The 21,070-nt window shown below is 36.2% G+C and overlaps 1 protein-coding gene across 5 annotated transcripts in view; it reads right to left on the bottom strand.

Annotated features, from left to right (window-relative positions):
- Positions 1-1,226: 1,226 nt before the first annotated feature.
- The window catches only part of dcun1d4 (DCN1, defective in cullin neddylation 1, domain containing 4 (S. cerevisiae)), a 69,663-nt gene continuing 49,819 nt past the window's right edge, over positions 1,227-21,070 (bottom strand). For 3 of the 5 annotated variants that reach the window (XM_028802208.2, XM_051927659.1, XM_028802209.2), the window contains 3 exons: positions 16,142-16,246; positions 10,149-10,251; positions 1,227-5,562 (listed from right to left, as the gene is read on the bottom strand). In XM_028802208.2, coding sequence (XP_028658041.1) covers positions 5,507-5,562; positions 10,149-10,251; positions 16,142-16,246 — 264 coding nt within the window. In that variant the 3' untranslated portion in view covers positions 1,227-5,506. Of the gene's footprint in view, positions 5,563-10,148; positions 10,252-16,141; positions 16,247-21,070 lie in introns of those variants that run through there. The other 2 variants (XR_003716284.2, XR_003716285.2) reach the window with 2 other exon arrangements.

Genomic DNA, 21,070 nt, shown 5'->3' with positions numbered 1-21,070 from the left:
TTTCCCCGAGATTCAGACTTTGCTGGACTTACTCACCATGCTGAAAGAAGACCTGTGTCTCCTAATCAACCTATTTTTTGACTTATTCTGGTCAGAAATTGGGTCCTTCAAGGAAGGATATTCTAATGGATTTTGTTTTTCTTATATTGCTAGCTTGCTGTCTGATCTTGCTCTGCTGGTTGTATCCAAAGCATAATGGCTAAAAGATGTGTTGTTGGAAACTGGAAAAATAAAGTTTACTTAACAGAGCATGCCTGGGTATACTTTAGAATTCCATGTCCTCCTTGGGTACAGCACCTTTATTAATCCCCAGGAAAACTGGCCTGTTTAAAGCTCATATTTTTTTCGTGTGTGTCTGCCATTCAATAGAAAAAATGGGCTGGATATATGAAAAAGGAAAACAACACAGTTTATCGTATTAATGTATTACTTAGAATTGTAATTATTGTTACAAAAACCTGGAAAAGGAAAGTTTAAATGAATACTGTAGTTGAAGTGTTTTGATGTAATATACTGTACTCAGGTTAGTTTTCCAAACTAGGCAATATGAAAGTCTAAGGTTGCAGCTTCTGATCTTATCAAATTATGTTCACTGGTTTGGAGATGTGCCTCTTAATAAAATCTGTGCCAGGTACTGAGATCAGAGTATTAAAATAAGCATTTGGTAGTAGTGGAAAAGAAGATAAAAAACAGTGAAAAACAACTTTATATATAGTTATCTAATTTCAGTTTTTGTAACAGTGAATGTGAACGGAGTGACTAGAGTATTGAAAATTAATTTGTCGGCCTAATGCCTTGTCCAGTGCTGCTCACAATGTTGCATGGATAGGCCTTTGCTGTCTGTGACTTTAGCTGTATTGAGCAGATTCACTAAATGGATTCAGAAATTCAAGAATTAGACAACAAACAAACAAATAAATAAAGAGATAAGCCCTAATCCTCATCTTCCCTATTTAGTGACGGGTTCTAAAAAACCTTTAAATGGCATATGGCCCTAGCATATTTTTTTTTATTCAGTGTTAATTCAAACTTTAAAAGAGGTTCACCAATTGACTCCAGGTTACATGGTTTGCCAGTCTTCTAGCTGTGAAAAATAATATATTCAACAATAATGTCATTCTTTGGTACTTGTAAAGCATCTTGGAATGGTATTACTAAAAATATGATATATGAAAGAAAGGGCACTCTTAATACATCAATGCTAAAGAAACAGACTTACAAACATGCAAATTCAGGAATTACTTTAATTTGACAATAGCTATCTGCGTATTAAAAAAAGAAAACCATAAACATAAAATACACTTAAAAAGCATATTATACTGTACACATTTTACAGTTATGTATATTACACTCCTAACATGGAAGACATAACATTTAAAGTGGTGCACCCATGACCTCAATACAAAATATGAACACTTGCAAGCACCACTGTTAACATTATCCATAGGCTCAGATGTTTACGGAAACAGAAGATGGCTACAGAAGTAATGAAATCAAAAAATGCAAAGTCAGACCATGACAAAAAAAAAAAAACTTACAAATTAACATTTATTTTTAAAACATGCAAGGGTCTTCCATTTATTAGACCCAATAACTGATTCTTTAAGATGGTTTGGTCTTCTTTCAGAAAGCAGTAGACTCCAATGGCACATGTCAACAAATACCCCAGAATAGAAGCCTGGCACACCAAGCTGATAAGCGGCCCCTGCTTCAGTGTTCCTTCACAGCTTCTAATGGAAAGCCATCACCAGGGAACTGTACAGTGCATTATAGAAGCAAACACAGATGACAACTTTCTTGTATTTAATGTCATGGAATGTCCAGAAATTCATCAAAACGAGGTTTCCAAAAAAAAAGTTGATTAAAGAGGTTAAGGCAGATTTGAAAATATCACACATTATTTTTAAGGTGTAATTGTTTGGGAACTTTAACGTTTTCCAACCTTGATTCTTTAAAGGCCATTTCATTACATGTATTGACAGACACTATTAAAATATATTACAATATCACTGGAAAACGAGTGGGTGGCACGGTGGCGCAGTGGGTAGTGCTGCTGCCTCGCAGTTAGGAGACCCAGGTTCACTTCCCGGGTCCACCCTGCGTGGAGTTTGCATGTTCTCCCCGTGTATGCGTGGGTTTCCTCCCAAAGTCCAAAGACATGCAGGTTAGGTGCACTGGCGATTCTAAATTGTCCCTAGTGTGTGTGTGTGGGTGTGTGCCCTGCAGTGGGTTGGCGCCCTGCCCAGGGTTTGTTTCCTGCCTTGCACCCTGTGTTGGCTGGGATTGGCTCCAGCAGACCCCCGTGACCCTGTAGTTAGGATATAGTGGGTTGGATAATGGATGGATGGATGGAAAACGAGTAGGACCAAAACACTTTGATCCATTTACGCCAAGTGCATCAAGGCATAAATAAACAATAAATAAACAAAACACTTTGGTTTAGCCACAGTGTAATGACATCCTTGCAAATAACTAGCATGATTGAAAACAGTATTTTTACTCCTGGACTTGGTTTGTTAAAGAGTTTTTTTTTTTTTTTTATTAAAAAGCAATACTATCAATGCAAACAGGGTGCTGTAGGAGGCTGGCCCAGCAACCATCTGTGTAGATGTTCTCCTTTTTGTCTGGGAGGGATAAATCTAAATCAACATGATGTGGCTGTGTATGTTTATGTCCTGCGACAGTCTGGCACTTCCTACAAAGGGATGGCTGAAGCTTGCAGCCCAGTGTTGCTACCTGTGAGTTTAAACATGAATTTAGAAGGTTTAGAAAATGGAGGGATGGATGGCTGTTTAATTAATTTTTCAAATAAGTCAGGGTCTATAATCAGGATGTTTTTTGATTGTAACTTACTTTAACCAGTGTTAAAATGCAATTAACTTTTTACAATGGGGAAGAAATAAAGATTGCATTTATTTGGCAACTAAAATCTTATTTTACATCCAAATTGCTTGAATAATGTCTTCTTTTTCTTGTGCATAGTCAAATAGCTCTAGAAACATCAAGCGGCCTGGAAAGTGTTCTTTCCTTGAAAGAAACCAATAAAAGTAATCATGTTAGGGAAAAATAAAATTTCACAATAAATTATTTATATTAATTCTCACAAATCAAAGTAAGCAGCAAAAGATTAAGTCATTTCAACATATAATGGATTTGTGGTTACTATACTGACTATTCTATTTTTGGCACACAATAATGGGATATAATGAAAGACAACTACTTGATCTTTGGTGTCTGGATAAGGCAGGGGTTCCAACAGGTTTTCATTGGCACTCCCTTTCAAAGAGTTTGTGTTCTCCTCTACCCTCTACAGACTATGAGGGGTTGCTCCTTGCTAATATTCTAGCAGCAGTTGTGGGTAAGGCATTAAAAGAATAGAACACAGCCTAATTAAAAACGTTTTCAAAACATGGTTCACATTTATCAAAATATAATTTCCTCCTATCAAAATACCATTTCATGTTCTGTCAGCCCTTTAGTAATGTTGTCATTTTAGAAGGATGGTCAAAAAACAATCTAAATGTAACAAAAATTTTGAACAACTATATTTACAAATAATCAATGAAAAAGACTTTGTAATGCACTATATTATGTACATTTGATGTGTTTTAAACTAAGTTATTGATGTAGAAATGACCACACGATCATCTCATATCTGTTACAAAGAATATTCCTGTACATCACATAAATAAAACACTGAAACTAATAATCAAAATAATAATAAAATAAAAATGTGTCATGCACTACAACACACTTTATATAACTGGATGACCTGTTGACATGTTTTGGTGTTTCACCAATTCTTCATAACTCCAGCTTACTTAAGAGTCTATTCTTCTACACTCACATGCAGATTTGGATAGTTATAATAAACTTTAATATCCCAAATTTTAATTAACCTCCAAACTATGTAAAGCACTAATTTAACAACATATGTAAAAAACTAAAGTACTGAATGTCAGAAACTAAATACTATACAAAAATACAAAGAAACTATTCTTAAGCCAGAATGCTTACAAGAATTTTGGTCGCCTGATTTAATGACTATATTTTCAGCATTAATTGTTCCTGCTTTCTAAAACTGACAGCATCAGACAACATTAAAATTTCTTAAATTGTGCTTGAAAGGCAACTAGTGAGGACAGTGATTCCAGGACCTAAATGACTATCTCAAAAGCTGAAAGTTCATACAATTTTTGGCTTGTTAGCCCCTAACTGAATATTTCATATTAAAGATGGAGAAAGTTGATCTGAAAGAGATGGAGTGCAACTGTGTTAACAGACAAGAGCCTGTTGCAGTCACTCTTCTCCCCAGTGAAGCCACTGTTCCACTGTTTTCTGGCAATTTATATAAAAATGGCTGTATCGCTTCACACCATGTCTTTTTTTTTTAATATCCCATCATGAAAACTGATGTCATTTTTGAGTAATCTAACTATCAAATTGTTATTCAGGATTTACAGGGAATTCATGTGGAGCATTAAACTGACACCATATTTTGGCAGTATTCTGTCTCTCTGTGAATGGCCTACAAAAAAAACTACAGCTGCAATTCATGAGGCCACACTTCATAAAGTTAACTACAAATAAAGTACATTTTCATTACCTAAATTATAAAGTAATTTTTAGATATCAATTAAAAACTTCAATTCACCATGTGATGCCTCAACATTGAGCACCTAGGGCCCTGAATGGTTGGTCACACAGGTCCTGAAATCACATTCTTACAATTTCTTCCAAGGGCAAATATTTACAAGAATCTTCAATAAAATCAAAATGATTAGCTTCAATGTGAGATTGACTTTCATTTACAATAACCTTTAATGTAGCACGGATCATTTCAGAATATTATAGAAATACTAAGTTGACATAAACATTACATTAAAGGATGCATATTCACTGCCTAAGAAACTGAAATAGTTATTTCATCTCTGTAAAAGAAAAAATAATATTACATTACTAAAAAAAATCTGCAAGTTCCAAAATATCAGTAGACTTTAGACATTTACGGTTTTATTTTTAGATTATGACCAATTCCATTTGATGAATTTCTATTAATAAAAATGAGCCACAAATAATATTAATAATGAAAAATGCTGTACAGGGTAGGTTTTTTCCTTTTTCAATGTTTCTAAAAAAATAATGTAACACAATTATGTACTGTATAGACATAAAAGCAGCAATTCAAAAAATGTCTTTAACCAAAAATCTCTTTGTGCACATGAAGCTTCTTTATACACGTCTACAAAATACAGACAGCAATATACACATCACAGTGTGAACGTCGGAAGTTCCAACCAACTTTAGTGTCATTTCAAAATGCTGAACAGCCTTCAATGAGCAATGCCACACTAAGCATTTGGCTGGCTGCGCAGTGAACACAGAGCTTTCCCGTCTCTGGAAAATCGTGCTGAAAGCAGCATGCACGTAAATACAAACATTAATCAATAATTAAACGGTGGACAAATGTGATAATGATTATGCTGGCTCTACCACATTTTAAGTGCTAGGACATCTGTCGCTCTTTATACCATTCCACAAATTCATCCAGCAAGACTGGCCCTAAAAGCAAAGTAAACAAAACAAGAATATTATTTGAAGTAATAACCCATATAAATAAGTCTCCAAGACACCACTAATATTTCAGGAGACTAGAAAATTCAACAAAGCCCTGGATCAGAAAGTTTAAAAATTCAGCTAAAAGAGCAGGTAAAGATTACCCTTCTACAACATGAGAAATAAATCCAGTATATCTGTTGAAGATGCACCTCTGTGGTTACTGGCTACAAATTAAAAATCATAATGAAAGTCTGTTACCAATCAACTATTCACTAGTTTTTCTGAAGAGAGAAAAAAACTAGCTCAAAAGTCATAATCACTTTAACAAACCTAAATTAACTTATATTAAACCAACATCTGTTGAATTTGGTCAGTGGGAATTTACACAACTGTGCAGTAGTTTGGCAAAAAAAAAAAATACTTTTGACCTTGAGGGTAAAAACAAGCAGAATGTGCATCAGTAGTGAAAGATAATGTTCATGCCAGGAAAGTTTAAAAGGAAGTTCACAGCCACATCTTAACAGTTGATACTTTGGCCTGCAGTGCTACAAGGCAGTATACTAAAGTCTGAAGGCAGAAACAAAGGGTACATAAACAACAAAACATAAGTAAAGATTGATATCTGCAGTGTGTCAGACCTTGCTTTCAAGCTTCACAAAACTTCAAGGTCTCAAATTTGCAGTATTTTATTCATTTTTTGTATCCTTAACTTAACATGTAACAATGACAAAAATGAATGTATCATAAAATAAAATAAGTGACTCCTAGACCTAATACTGAGAAAAACATAAATTATGAGCAACAGTCACAAAATGTAACAACTGTCTATGTGGGTCTTTCTTTCTACATTCCAAAAACATTCAGTTTTGACCCTTTATATATGAATGTGTGTAGTGTACATGAGTGTGCCTTATGTTGTACGGTCCCTTACATTTAGAGTTGGTTGTCATCTTGTATGCAGTGCTGTTCCAATATGCTCTAGCTTCCACAAGCTATTAATGGATAAATAGGATTTAAAATGGATGGATGGAATAATATTAAATTTGTATCCCTAGCATGTAGCGAGTGTAGTATAGTTTTGTTTACCTCCTCTCTCTTCCTGTGCAATTGGGATGGAGGAACAACCTGCAACCACTGAAGCCCTATAGGGCTGACTGTGAGAACCCCACCTGAATTAGAGTAAGCAAACACCTTGAACTACAGTATTTTATTGCAATGACCATTTTAGTTTGAATTAAAATATTATGCGACAGGGATGGTCTCTGGCTCCCCATGATCCTGTACAAAAGAAGAAGGCTAAGAAAATTAAGTTAATTTATTTTATATACATTTTGAGACACCTTGTATTTCTTGCTTCCATTTCACAATGGCACTCTAAAGATTAACTGCTGAGATTTAAAGTAAATGTCACATTCTAAGACTGTCACAAAATGTTTCAATGAAACAAATGCTGATAAGCTTTCTCCTTTAAGTTGTGTCTAGCTAATTGGGAGGTACACTACAGCAACACTATTTAAGTAAAGGAAGAAACAAATACATATCCACCCATTCTCTGAATCCAGTTTTTTAAATCCAGAGGTGCAGGAGCCTGGAGCCTATGTGATTCAGAAAGCAACTTATAATAGAATGCCACTGCATCACAGCATGTTTTCACAGACAAACACAGTTATACATGGTAGTTTATATTGAAATGCAAACCATGTTTTCCTACTGGGTGGTATCCACAGCCCCAAGTAAATCTACATAAACATGAGCAGAACATACAAGCTTCACAGACAGAGGGTGGAGTAGAACAGGGCTGCAAAGTGCTGAAGGGTACCACTTGTGCCACCTCAATAATAACCAATATATAGTAAAAATGTGAAGAGCTAAAAATCTTTAAAACTATAAATGTGTTCACTATAATAAAACCAAAAATATTATGAAGTTAATTTTGGATAAAATTGGGTCATTTCTTTTTCAGTTAATTCTTAATTTCAGTGTTAATTCTGTTAGTCAGAGCCTACCCCAGGGGCTTTTAGTAGTATAAAAAGGTAATTGAGACCAAACATTTGTGTGAAATAAATTTTTCTTGTTTGTTCTACTCAAAGCACTAACCCCATGCCAGATATAAGATCTACAGACTATTAGAATCTTCAAAAATGACATGACAAATAAATGGGTGAGCAAAGATTTTTAAACAGATAAGAGACAGAGAGCACACTTGTCGTGGGTATACTAATATCAGAGTGCCCAACCCAAAAGCTTAAAATAAGTTTAGGAAATGTGGACAATCAAAAATATGGTATTCAACAACTTAATCAGTTGCAAGATGGGAAAACTAAAGATGGCAAAGTCTGAGAAAGAAAAACAACTACTGGCAACACACATATTTTAAACAAAAGGTGAAGAAGATTTAAAGTTTAAGGCCATAGCCATTAGCCTGTACTCTTAGAGGTAATCAAGTTTCAAGGATCCAAGACAGGAATCACCAAATAAGTAATACAATTAAGATATAAAAATGTTGATAATCCACAAAATAGAAACATTAAAAGAAGTGATTCATTTTAAAAGAACAGATAATTTAGTTAAAAGGCATAAAAATAAAGCATCATAAAGCTGGTGGCAGGCATAATATTGCACAGAATACTTTTTCTATGTTGATAGGAAAAGAGAAAGGAATAGCTAATTTACCTTCAAACTGTAATAGAGAACATAAATGAAATGTGCTGCATTTGTGCTACAGCTTTTAAATAACTGGAAAAAGGCTGTCTGTTTTGTTTATACTAAACTTCTCAAAAAATTAAAGGAACACTTTGAAAACACATCAGATCTCACTGGGAAAAATCATGCTTGATATCTATACTGATATGGACTGGGTAATGTATTAGGAATGAAAGCATGGCACATCGTTTGATGGAAATGAAAATTACCACCCTACAGAGGGTTGAATTCAAAGAATCCCGAAAATCAAAGTGAAATAATGATGCGGCAGGCTAGTCCATTTTGCTGAAATTTCATTGTAGCAGCTCAAAATCGTACTTAGTATTACTGTTTGTATGGCCCCCACATACTTGTACACATACATTGGCAACGTCGAGGCATGCTCCTAATGAGACGACAGATGGTGTCCTGGGGGATCTCCTCCCAGATCTGGACCAGGGCATCACTGAGCTCCTGGACAGTCTGAGGTGCAACCTGGCGGCGTCAGATGGAGCGAAATATAATATCCCATAGATGTTCTATTGGATTTAGGTCAGGTGAGCGTGAGGCACCAGACAATAGTATCAATTCCTTCATCCTCCAGGAACTGCCTGCATACTCTCGCCACATGAGGCCGGCATTGTTGTGCACCAGCATAGGGTCTGACAATGGGTCCAAGGATTTCATCCCAATACCTAATGGCAGTCAAGGTGCCATTGTCTAGCCTGTAGAGGTCTGTGTGTCCCTCCATGGATATGCCTCCCCAGACCATCACAGACCCACCACCAAACCGGTCGTGCTGAACTCTGTTACAGGCAGCATAATGTTCTCCACAGCTTCTCTAGACCCTTTCATGTCTGTCACATGTGCTCAGGGTGAACCTGCTCTCATCTGTGAAAAGCAAAGGGCGCCAGTGGTGGGCCTGACAATTCTGGTATTCTATGGCAAATGCCAATCGATCTCGACGGTGGTAGGCAGTGAGCACAGGGCCCACTAGAGGACATCAGGCCTTCAGGCCACCCTCATGAAGTCTGTTTCTGAATGTTTGGTCAGAGACATTCACACCTGTGGCCTGCTGGAGGTCATTTTGTAGGGCTCTGGCAGTGCTCATCCTGTTCCTCCTTGCCCAAACGAGCAGATACCGGTCCTGCTGATGGGTCAAGGACCTTCTATGGCCCTGTCCAGCACTCCTAGAGTAACTGCCTGTCTCCTGGAATCTCCTCCATGCACTTGAGACTGTGCTGGGAGACACAGCAAACCTTCTGGCAATGGCACGTATTGATGTGCCATCCTGGAGAAGTTGGTCTACTTGTGCAACCTCTGTAGGGTCCAGGTATCACCTGATGCTACCAGTAGTGACACTGACCGTAGCCAAATGCAAAACTAGTGAAAAAACAGTCAGAAAAGATGAGGAGGGAAAAATATCAGTGGCCTCCACCTGTTAAACCATTCCTGTTTTTAGGGTCATCTCATTGTTGCCCCACTAGTGCACCTGTTGTTAGTTTCATTAACATCAAAGCAGCTGAAACTGATTAACAACCCCCTCTGCTACTTAACTGACCAGATCAATATCCCAGAAGTTTTCCTTTAATTTTTTTGAGCAATATAGTTATAATTAACATGAAACATAATATAAGCTAAGATGTTTACAGCAATACAATAAAGATAAGAAAGTCAGAAAGGATTTGGAAGGTACATAAAAAGGCATCATAAAATTCCACCAATAATAACACTTCGGAAAACACAACTGATCTGTAGATCACAGAAACATTGATTTGTTTAAACTTTTTCACGTTATAAACTTACATTGTATTTATAATATTGAAAAATCTAAATACTATAAACTTAAGTTTCTGCCATTTCAGTAATTGCTCATAAATTGCCAGTGTAATAAGAGTAATACTTACATGCACCATCTTCATCATAGTTACTAAGATCAAGGCTTATTGTTCTACTAAATTCCAACACATTGCACCATTGGTCCTTGTTTATTACTTTGTATTTTGATTGCTAAGGAGAATAAACACATCAAAAGATTAAAAAATCACTTTGCAAGAACATGATATACCTTGTATTACTTACTTATAGATTTTTAAAAACATAAGCATGGGAAAGTTAAGAGACTTGTCCTTGGATAAACAGTGAAACAGTGACTAGGCCTGAACATATAGGCTTCTGTTTTAAAGTGCACAGGCTCAACCACAGAAACCACATTTCTGAGAAGAAAAAACTTCACTAGGGCATTGTGTGAGAACAAATGCAATAATTGACTTAACTGAACTATAGTATTAAACAGAAAATACTGCACGCTAAACTAAATAAGCAAAGGACACTATCCAATAATGAACTAGGAAGAAACCACAATGAAAATACTCCAAATGAAAAGAAAAATCTCTGCTGTTTTAATATGCCATTTACTAATATACTAGCAGCAAATAAAAATGCAGAATTATAGGCTAGTGAATTACTGAATTTAATGTGTTATAATACTAACACATATTTTAAACCTTGTTTCTGCTATACATGCATGTTCAGTCCTATAATTTCTTGAACGTTATCTTCAAAATTTTTTAAACTCTACAAAACTAAAGTATGTCTGCCATAAAACCAGTTTACATCACATTATTTGATGCAGGAAGTTACTATTCTGGGTTGCCACAATGCCACACAAGGTCTTTGGTACAATACTTATTTAATTAGCAGGTTAATTCATTTCTGTTTGCCTAAGTCACCTTTTATTTAATCTAACTGCATTAAAAGATAATTGTCAATATAAGTTTTTAATTATATCTATCTATTATATAAAAAAAATCTTGGGTCGAGACATGATCATCTCGGAGAGACACTTTGAAGTCCCGGAAGACTTCTTGCACGTCATGCCCTTAATACAAACAATTTCTCGGAGACAATTTAATGTCCCGCGACATAAGCAAGTGAGACAAAAGGATAGCTGCTGTACAGGCTTTTAAATGATCAACGTGCAGCACGGCATGCAGATCACGCAGCACGGCACAAGCAGCAGCTGGCTTAAAGGACAGCTGCTGTACAGGCTTTTAAATGATCGTCACGCAGCATGACATGCAGATCACACAGCATGGCAGCAGCAGTTGTACAGGCTTTTAAATGATCGATGCGCAGCGTGACATACAGATCATGAAGCGCGGCAGCAGCAGCAGCTGTTATACAGGCTTTTAAATGATCGTCACGCACAGTGCAACATGCAGACCACGCAGCACGGCAGCAACTACTGTACAGGCTTTTACAAGATTGATGCGCAGCGCGACATGCAGATCACGCAGCTCAGTTGGAGCTAGCAGCAAGCCAGCAGCTGATCCGTCCGCATCTCCTTAGCGTGCGTTCAGCCCCCCTCCCCCCCTTCACAATGCGAGCGGCAGAGATGCAAAGTGGCTAGCGTGAAAAGCGCCCCCAAGGGTGGGGATTGTGGGGTGGGCAATCAAAGCGAGTAGGGGGTACAGCCTAGTTTTATATAATATAAACTGGCTGTGTAATTTTCCTTAAAACAGCATATACTGAAATGCAAGAGGAAGATGATAGACCCAATTTAAATAAACACTTGTTTGAATGATTTTTGAATGCACGGAGTTAAATGGAAAATAGAAGTGATGACTACTTTTGAAGTTAGGCATATAGTGATTAACTGAAAAATGGATGCAGCGTTACAGCATTTCCATTTAAATAAAGAATATCAGAAGTAAATATAACAGAGTCTACAGGTTACTGCCATATATTGCAGATAACATCTCTGTCTCTAAATTGGCCAACAATTCTCCCGATTTTAGTACTCTTAAATGTAGTACCATTACTGCTAGGTCAGACTCTTATTCAGTTGAGAAATACAATTGTTTGATGATGGTTTTAAAAAAAAAAAAAAGTCCAAGAAAAAGGTTTGTTGGAATTACTGAATATAATAGAAATGGCTGCTGATAATTCCATGTATTATCCATCCATCCATTATCCAACCCGCTATATCCTCTAACTACAGGGTCACGGGGGTCTGCTGGAGCCAATCCCAACCAACACAGGGCGCAAGGCAGGAAACAAACCCCAGGCAGGGTGCCAGCCCACCGCAGCATGTATTATTCATATTGTTTTTATTTAGTGTGTAAAGGAATTGCCTTTAATAATTGGCCAGTAAGAACTTAAAATAAAAAACAAAAAATGTTCTTAAATATTTTCCTTGTTGATTGCCCAAATAAAATGATTGCTTTAAATCCTAATTAAATAAGAAAGGGCATTAAGCAAATGCTTACTTACACTAACAAAGAAAGTAGGTACACAAAAAATACATAATAATTGAACCATCCTATGGCTAATGGTGCAGTGCAATTGAGGCTGGCTAGAGGTTTATTAATTCCTGCAATTATGTATATGAAAAACTATTACAGTCAATTAAAAATATGATGGCTGTAAATTGAAGAATACTTAGAATACACTATAAATCTAATTACTGAACCCACTTAATCCACTTCCAGGGTTTCAGGGACCTGCACCCTATGCGGGCAACATTTTTCTACAAAGCAGGAAAAGGCTCACTGTGCCAATTAACTTAAATATCTTCATGTTGAGGATTGCATTCCTGGGAGCTATAATGCATCACAGCAGAATGAAGCAATATAGCCAAATGAAGCAATGGGGAGGATGTCATCTTTTGATCTTCTTATACTTCAGCTCATTTATCTGTCACTTTTGCTTCTACATAAATATAACCACGATTAAACATATGCTAGTACAGTAAGTATTCTTGTTTCATCTCTTTATGAAAGCAAAAAGAGTTTGTCGTGTCATACAGAAACATGACAGAAACCTCAACAAAAAGATGATACAATTTATTCCATCTAGCTCATTTGTCTAGCTAATAGTTCCATTATCTGACAATCACTTTTTAAAATTTAATATAGTATCTACTTCAAAGTCAGTTTTTAAAAGTTGATATAGTATCTACTTCAACTATAAGACCAGGGGCCTCATGTATAACGCCGTGCGTAGAACTCACACTATAACATGGCGTAAGCACAAAAGCGGGAATGTGCATACGCACAGAAAAATCCAGATGCAGGAATCTGTGTGCATGCAAACTTTCACGTTCTTCCACTACATAAATCCCGATCAGCGTGAAAAGTAACACACGTGTACGTGCCTTCTGTCCCGCCCCAACTCCTCCCAGAATTACGCCTCTTTGAATATGCAAATCGATATAAATAGCCTTCTGTGAAAAGACATTGGGTAAAGCACGGGAGAAAATATAAGAATTTCAGCGAATACCAAGTGGAGGCAAAGGAAAAACGTACTATTTGTTGGTTTAAACAGTGGTATAATCAACAAAAGGAAGTTGATCAAGTGACTGAGTGTCGGAGAAACTCGAAAGTTCAAGTTCACAAAGTCACACAGTGCCCGAAATAAAAAAGAAGTCACATATCAAAGTCGGCGTGCAAAGGTGACTCATAGCCCGCCGTCTGAGTGTCATATGAAAGCTTATTAGGGTACAGACAAAAAAAATAGGCACACAGTGGGGAAAAAAGCACGAAATATCAACTTTAATCTCGAAATTTCCACTTTAATCACGTAGTTTATTTTGTCATTAAAGTAGAACATCATAAACTTCATCTTAAAATCGTTTATTTTACTAGTTTCTCAAGTAGCACGTTAAATGCTTTGTTCTGTATTTGATCTTCTATGTGCTCTGTGTGTGTGAATCACTATGTGCTTCCGTTCTTTCTCTTTCTCCGACAGGACACAGAATCCATTGCATTCGTGACATTACAGCTCTCTGAATAATTAAAATACTGAGATGTATACGTGATATGATGATAGTAATGAAAGCATGTTATTAAACATGGGAACACGGTGGCGCAGTGATTGTTCATATCTCATGCAAGAGGCTTGCTGCGCCATGTGCGACCTTTGATGAAATAATTTATTACAGAAGTACTGTCTCTTTCAAATGTACTAACCTCCAATTCCTGTCCTTACTTTTCTTTCTCCAAATACCCAATTGCCACACAATCAGCTCTGTAATTGACGTTAAGCCATCTGTAAGCTTAGAACGCCGATTCTTCAAAACTTTTAAGGAACATTGAAATATCTTCGTAGTACATGTTTAATTATTCTATCCATCTATCCTTCCAGTGTCGCGTCAGCACCAGCAATAATACAGCGCAAGGCAGGAGCTATCTGTGAACTAGCTAGCGCTGCGGCACCGTGTCCTCACATGTTTAATTATTAAAAATACAGATTATTTAAATAAAGTTAAAGTTTTATCTGTATATTATACGCAACATATTTTGCTGCATTTCATCTTAAAAATGATATAGTCATCATATGCGCTTTATAAAGTGGCGCAGGTTGTGCAATATTTTAACTGTAGTGCAAGTTTACAGTGGGGTACTGGTAATTGTACTTATAAGTACAAACAGTTCTACAAGGAGCACTTGATGGACTGATTGAGTGCATTTATAGTTCTTGGGATGAAACTGTTTCTGAAACGCAAGGTCCATACAGGAATGGCTTTGACGCGTTTTGCCGTGGTTGAGGTAGTGTGTGCTTGAAACTGTATACTGATAATTCTCTTTCCGATCAGCTGCTGCTGTGATTCCCCACTCAGATACAGTGATATAAATACTCCCGAGTGGTGCAGTGAGAGTAATATGGAAAAAGATGATCCGCTGTGGCAACCCTTAATGGGAGCAGCTGATAGAAGAAGAAGATGCAGTGAGCATAACAACGCTAAAGCAGTTATGATATTTGGAATACTATGGCTATTCCCTGGACCATTATATTGCTACAGGTTAATTACAATCAGATGCATTACACTAATAAACAATATGCACTTAGTTTCAGTGTATTTATAAAGCCGCTTCAGGAATGTGAGTCTAAGAAAGAAAGGGTGACCACACAGGAACAGTAGCACTGCTTTGACGCTGGGTGCCGCCAATCTGCAAAACGAGCGGAGAAATTGCGTACGCCAAGGTTAGAGGTACCGTGGAAATGTGCATGGCTTTACGCCAAGTTTAGGCTTTATACATCGCGATCTGAGCATGGACACGTTCGTACACAACATTTCTGTGCGTACGCACCGTTTATACATGAGGCCCCAGGTGTTTTGTTCTAAATCAAACTATCCTCTGATTAAAGAATTATTTCCTATTTTTTAATTTATTAAATTTGCTGGTTTTTTTATTGGTGTCCTCAAATGCATTTTTGCTATACTTCTGTAAACATATGGATAATAACTAAGGAAATACATGCAATGCAAAAATTAAAAAGAACCATTTATCTCTTCTTTTCAAACTCAAACCAGCAGGCACCAGTAGTCTTGCCAACAAACACAGTCTGCCTGCCCTTCAAACTAGACCACAGTTTAGTTTTTACTATCTGCTTCTTAGATTCAAGAACATAAAACCAATGCCTACTTTTCAGAAATAGAGCAAATGTTCTAGCAATCTACAGCATTAGACATTGCCTAAAATATTGTGAACGTAATTTACATTTCTAGCACTTTCATTTAATTGGAAATAAACAACACTGATGAAAAAAAATGTCTTTCACTGGTTTTCCATTTGCCCCCACATTCTAAGCCATTCTGACTCTTCAATGCATATTATTTCTTGTGAATCATTACTAAAAGTGTACTGTTTTGAAAATAAATTAATGTACCTGCATATACTGGTATAAAGGAAGTTACTAAAGTCATTACTCTGATTATATACTGCGGGGCTATATACAGTAGCAATACTCTCACTTTTCCATTAATTATCTATAACTAGACCATTCATAAAATAAAATAAAATTTAATAAAACCATATGCAGCAATTAAAAATGCAAAATTCAGCTCTGAAATATATTTTACAAGATGGCATCCCTAAAAACATAAAATCATTACCTCTAGAAATTGATTGAATACAGGAAATAGTGGCCATGTCTTTCCTAAAAGAAGACCCAGCATACATTTGGCAGTGTTAATATCTAAACTTCGTTGATCTTTCTCCTATTTTAAAAAAAGACATACATGTTACGTCATAGTAAATGTAAGGCAGGTCACACAAATGGTAATTTTGAAATCAACTGTTACAAAATAAAACCTCACAGTGAGCTGGGAGCTAAATATATCACATTACAATATATAAAACCTAGTAACACTCTCCAAAAATTACTAACTGAAAACTAAATTATAATACTGTATAAATCTATATATACTGCACAGATATACTATGTATGCACTTGTGGTAGGGGCAAACATTTATAAGGGGGTTCACTGAAAAGAGGCAGAAACAAGAGAGACAAAGAAGAACGAGCCCTGGCAGTCACCTAAAACAATCTGGCAAACCACAGGATTACACAGGAAGGGCAGGCTGGACTTTACCTAGATTGATCTAATACTGACTTTAACTGAGGATTATCATCATGATATGGAAGGAACATTTTGAGGAAGTCATAAACCCAGTGGTTGTAACCTCCTTGTAAAAAGCAGTGCAGTGATGGAAGCATTACTTTGAACAGTGTCTATTTTTATGAGTAAGGTCTTCATAATGTTCATAAAAGTCCCATAGTGACACAGTCATAATAGTCTATAAAATCTGCATGCAACAAGCACTGAACACTGTGGAGATGCATTGATTAACTCACTCCTCTAAATTTCTGTAGTGAAGTCAAGGACAGTTCTATAAGACAGCACATGTCATTATCATTTGTAAAAAGGGAGACAAAATTATGTATTCTTACACTTTTTAGCCTCTATGGAAAATGTATTCTGTGGTACAAGAATGGAGACTCAAGGAAAAATATTTAACTTCTCATATAAAAGAAGCCAACAGAGTTTGCCCTGACTCTGAAAATGCGGGCCAACTATTTGTATTATCACAAGGGTTCATATTGGTCATATTGGTTTGTCAGTTCTGTCTCACATGTGCTCAAAAAATCTGGAGAAGGCTTAGGACTATGTTCTTTATGACATCTTGTGGAAACTATATTAAGAATATGGGGATCTGGGGGTTGCTGACCAATTTCCATGTTCACAGTCTTGGTAATAACTAGAGATTGCTTAAGTTAAGTTAGAGTAGCAGTGTGTCTTATCTCTTCTGTTGTATATATATATTTTCATGGATAGGAAACCAAAGCTAGTTCAGTTTTTATTGCAGAAATGTGAAGACTAAAATTTTACTGCATTTGCAGTATGTTTTTTTTTTGCAGATTTTACCCTAATCTCTGGCAACCACCAGAGCAGTCTGCAGTAGCTGAGTATAATAGGATCAAGATAACATTACTTAAGCCCAATTCAGGTACGCTCAGTGTTGTGAGCAAAGGCATCATTAAGCACAAAGAAGGAATCAACTATGAACAAGGTACCACATTTACTCACACACAATTCCAAACTTACACACACTTAACCAATACAAAATCACCAATTAACCTAACAATCTTTGATATATGGTAGGAATACTAGAGTATTTGATGGAAACGCCTTATAGACTTAGGATGAACGACCAAACTAAATAGAAATAGCAACGAGCAGCATTTGTACTTGTTATGGCATTGCAGGCATATATACAGACATATACAGTATGTACATATAAAATGTGTGCAAATACATTCATCAAGTGTATTACACAGACTGATTTTAAACAAAATATACAGTACATTTGAAAAGGTTATATTTTAAAAGTGTAAAACTATCACTGCAGCACACATGTCAGGTTTCATTTTAATTCCTGTAAAGATACTACAGAAGTAGATGTGATCTCCATTCCTAAAAAGGTTATATGGTTACATTATTTTTTTGTATGGATCTGAGAAACATTAATGACATTTCTTGGTAAAGTCACTGTAGACCCGAGTTGCAAATTAAATTGAAGTACACACTGTAAAAACAACCTGATAATTTTGTCTCCACACTACATAAATTTAAAATGATGCTATATGTAAACATATATTAAAAATTAGAACTCTTACTGCAGTCATACCCCTATACTGATAATACACAACTACAAAAGTATTTTTATGTAAAACATGCTGAATAATTTTCATTAAAGGTAAAAAAGATCAGACATTTGATTTAAATAAAAAAATGTACTGGAACGGTTCCTACTACACGATTTGACAAATGTGTATTTTGGGAGATGACGAGTGGAACAAACCATACATAACTTGGGGTATCCTTACATTATTAGGCTGAACTGACTCAAATCCAATTTTTTGCCTAAATGTGACACAGATCCAATGTTTCAGGGCTGACTGGACATAGAAATCCAATCTTTTCAAATCAGATTTGAGTCACTTTCATATGTAGTTCTACATCATATACGTATCAGATTTGTGGTCATGTGAGATGAATGACAATGGTCAGATCAGAATTCATGTGTTTTTTTTGCCTAGGCACATGGACTAAGGGCTACCACCATCAGTCAGCACCAACAGTGCAGCAAAAACAACAATGAAAGACAGCTACAGCTGTGACAACAGTCACTGTCCCACCATTGCTGGCTCGTTTCTCCTTCCCATACAACTCTTGGTGCAGCAGTAGATGCAAAAACACCAAAAGCTAGCTGCCTGGCCTTTTTTCTCCTTCTCAACCTAATCATGTATGACTGACAAACCGTTTGCTACCCTCCAAAACAAGATGCAATACATACGCTAGCTAGCAGTGTGTTCATTTTGTTGATTTTAATAGCATGAGTTGTCTCATTAATGTGATGCATACTTGTTGTTGGTCACGCAGATGGCTCATGCACAAACTTACCAATTTGCGCATACGTGCTGCTTTGGAGGACTGATGCATATACATTATAATTAGATAAGGGTCACTTGTACTTATGAATATGAGCTGTTAAGGTAGGCAAATCAGAACTTAGCAAAAATAGGAATTGTGCAATGAGGCTTGAAATGAGTATGTAGCCTTTGAATTCTGACACTAAGCTACAAACAGTGCTTTCATATTTATAACGACTGCTGGACTTTAAGTCTGAAACAAATGAAGTATGCTAAAAAAGCAGTATTTCAAAGAATTGTTATCTAGTACTTAAAATCAATTTGACATGTACTACACACTTTATCATGGTAACACAATCAATATAAACACATTTTAAGTTTAACGTCTCAGCTTACCCCCCCCCCCCCCATTTTTTGTAAAGGACAGACAGACAGACAGACAGACAGATAGATAGACAGATAGATAGATAGATAGATAGATAGATAGATAGATAGATAGATAGATAGATAGATAGATAGATAGATAGATAGATAGAGATACTTTATTAATCCCAAGGGGAAATTCACATATATGGCTTTTATAGTCTGTGTCTTTTTTTTCCTTAAAAATGTTAAAAGGATAAAAGGGAGAATGATCAGATGAAAAAACACTTCAAATATTAAATAAAATAAAAGGATGGGGGGTGTCATTTAAATTCTTTGAAGAAATTTATATTGAATAAACTGATGATTGTGTTTTTTTGTAAGAATTTTTAACTTCTTTAAAAACTGAATCCCAGCTCAACAGATAGTAAGGTGTCATATCTGAATTCCAATTTATTGAGACAGGTTTCTTGCCTGTATCACAAAAATGAGCAGACAACACAGACATAGGTTTATGTTGAAAAGCAACTGAAGAACCAAATTTAAAATTAAATAGGGAAAGATAAAGAAATTGCACATATACTGAGAACTGCCTTTAGCTGAGGGTAAAAGAAAAAGGTAGACAAAGATACAGAAAATTTAAAGCAGAAATTGCAGAAAAAAAGAAATCCAGAATCCCCAAAATGATCACCAAGTACATGGACACCTAGAGTAGACCAGCACGGAAAAGAAATGAAGCACTTGCCAATATTAAGGGCGTTATTGTAGGGAGTCTGCATTTACCATCTCTAAACAATACACACACGCATGTACGTACACACAACGTGGATTCAGAAACCATTCAAACTGCTTTACTTTTCACATTCACAAAACCTTGACTTTCTACCCCCTTTATTATGTTGCAGATTTAATTTTAAATAAATAAATTTGACATTCTTGTCCATCAATTTACACTCATTGGCCCATAATAACAAAAGTGCATATAACATCCCACAATTCACAATGCATGTCAGGGCAAAAACCAAACTATGAAGTTCAAGAAACACTCTGTAGACCACATAGATCGAATTGTAATTAGGCACAGATCAAGGCAAGGATATAAAATCATGTCTAAAGCTTTGGGTATTCCCAGGAGTACAGCAGGCTCAGTAATTATGAAACAGATGTTTAGAATCACTAGGACTCTTTCTGGCTATCCAAATTTAGAAAGGCCTTTGAAGAAAATCTTCTCTAGAGTGCTAGCACTGGGATGACAGTTCACCTTTCAGACAATACTGGAGTGGCTTCAGGACAAATCTCTGACTGACCTTGAAATGCCCAGCCAAAGCCCAGACTTAAACTCTACAGAACATGTGTGAAAGACCTGAAGATGGCAGTTTACAGACACATCTCATCCAAACTAACTGAGCCTGAGAGGATCTTCCTGGAAGAATAGGATAAACCGCCCAAATACAGGTGTGTTGAGTTTGTAGAGACTTAGCAAGAAGACACAAACCTGCAATTGCTGCAAAAGGGGCTTCCACAAACTACAGAACTGAGAGTTTGAATAGTTATACAAATGAGAAATTTCTGTTTTTGATTTCCTTTTTATAATAAATTTGCAAATCTCTTTGAGAAGATTTTTTTCACTTTGTTATTATGGGTTATTGAGTGTAGATAGATTGTACTATACAGTGTACAAAGGAGAAAGCATTACATTTTGCATAGCCTAAAAGCTAATAATTTACTTAGTTTGGCATCTAAT

Source organism: Erpetoichthys calabaricus, chromosome 5 (genome assembly GCF_900747795.2).
Source record: "Erpetoichthys calabaricus chromosome 5, fErpCal1.3, whole genome shotgun sequence".
NCBI lineage: Eukaryota > Metazoa > Chordata > Cladistia > Polypteriformes > Polypteridae > Erpetoichthys > Erpetoichthys calabaricus.
The sequence above is the reverse complement of the archived record's forward strand: the minus strand, read 5'-3'. Positions and strand labels throughout refer to the sequence as shown.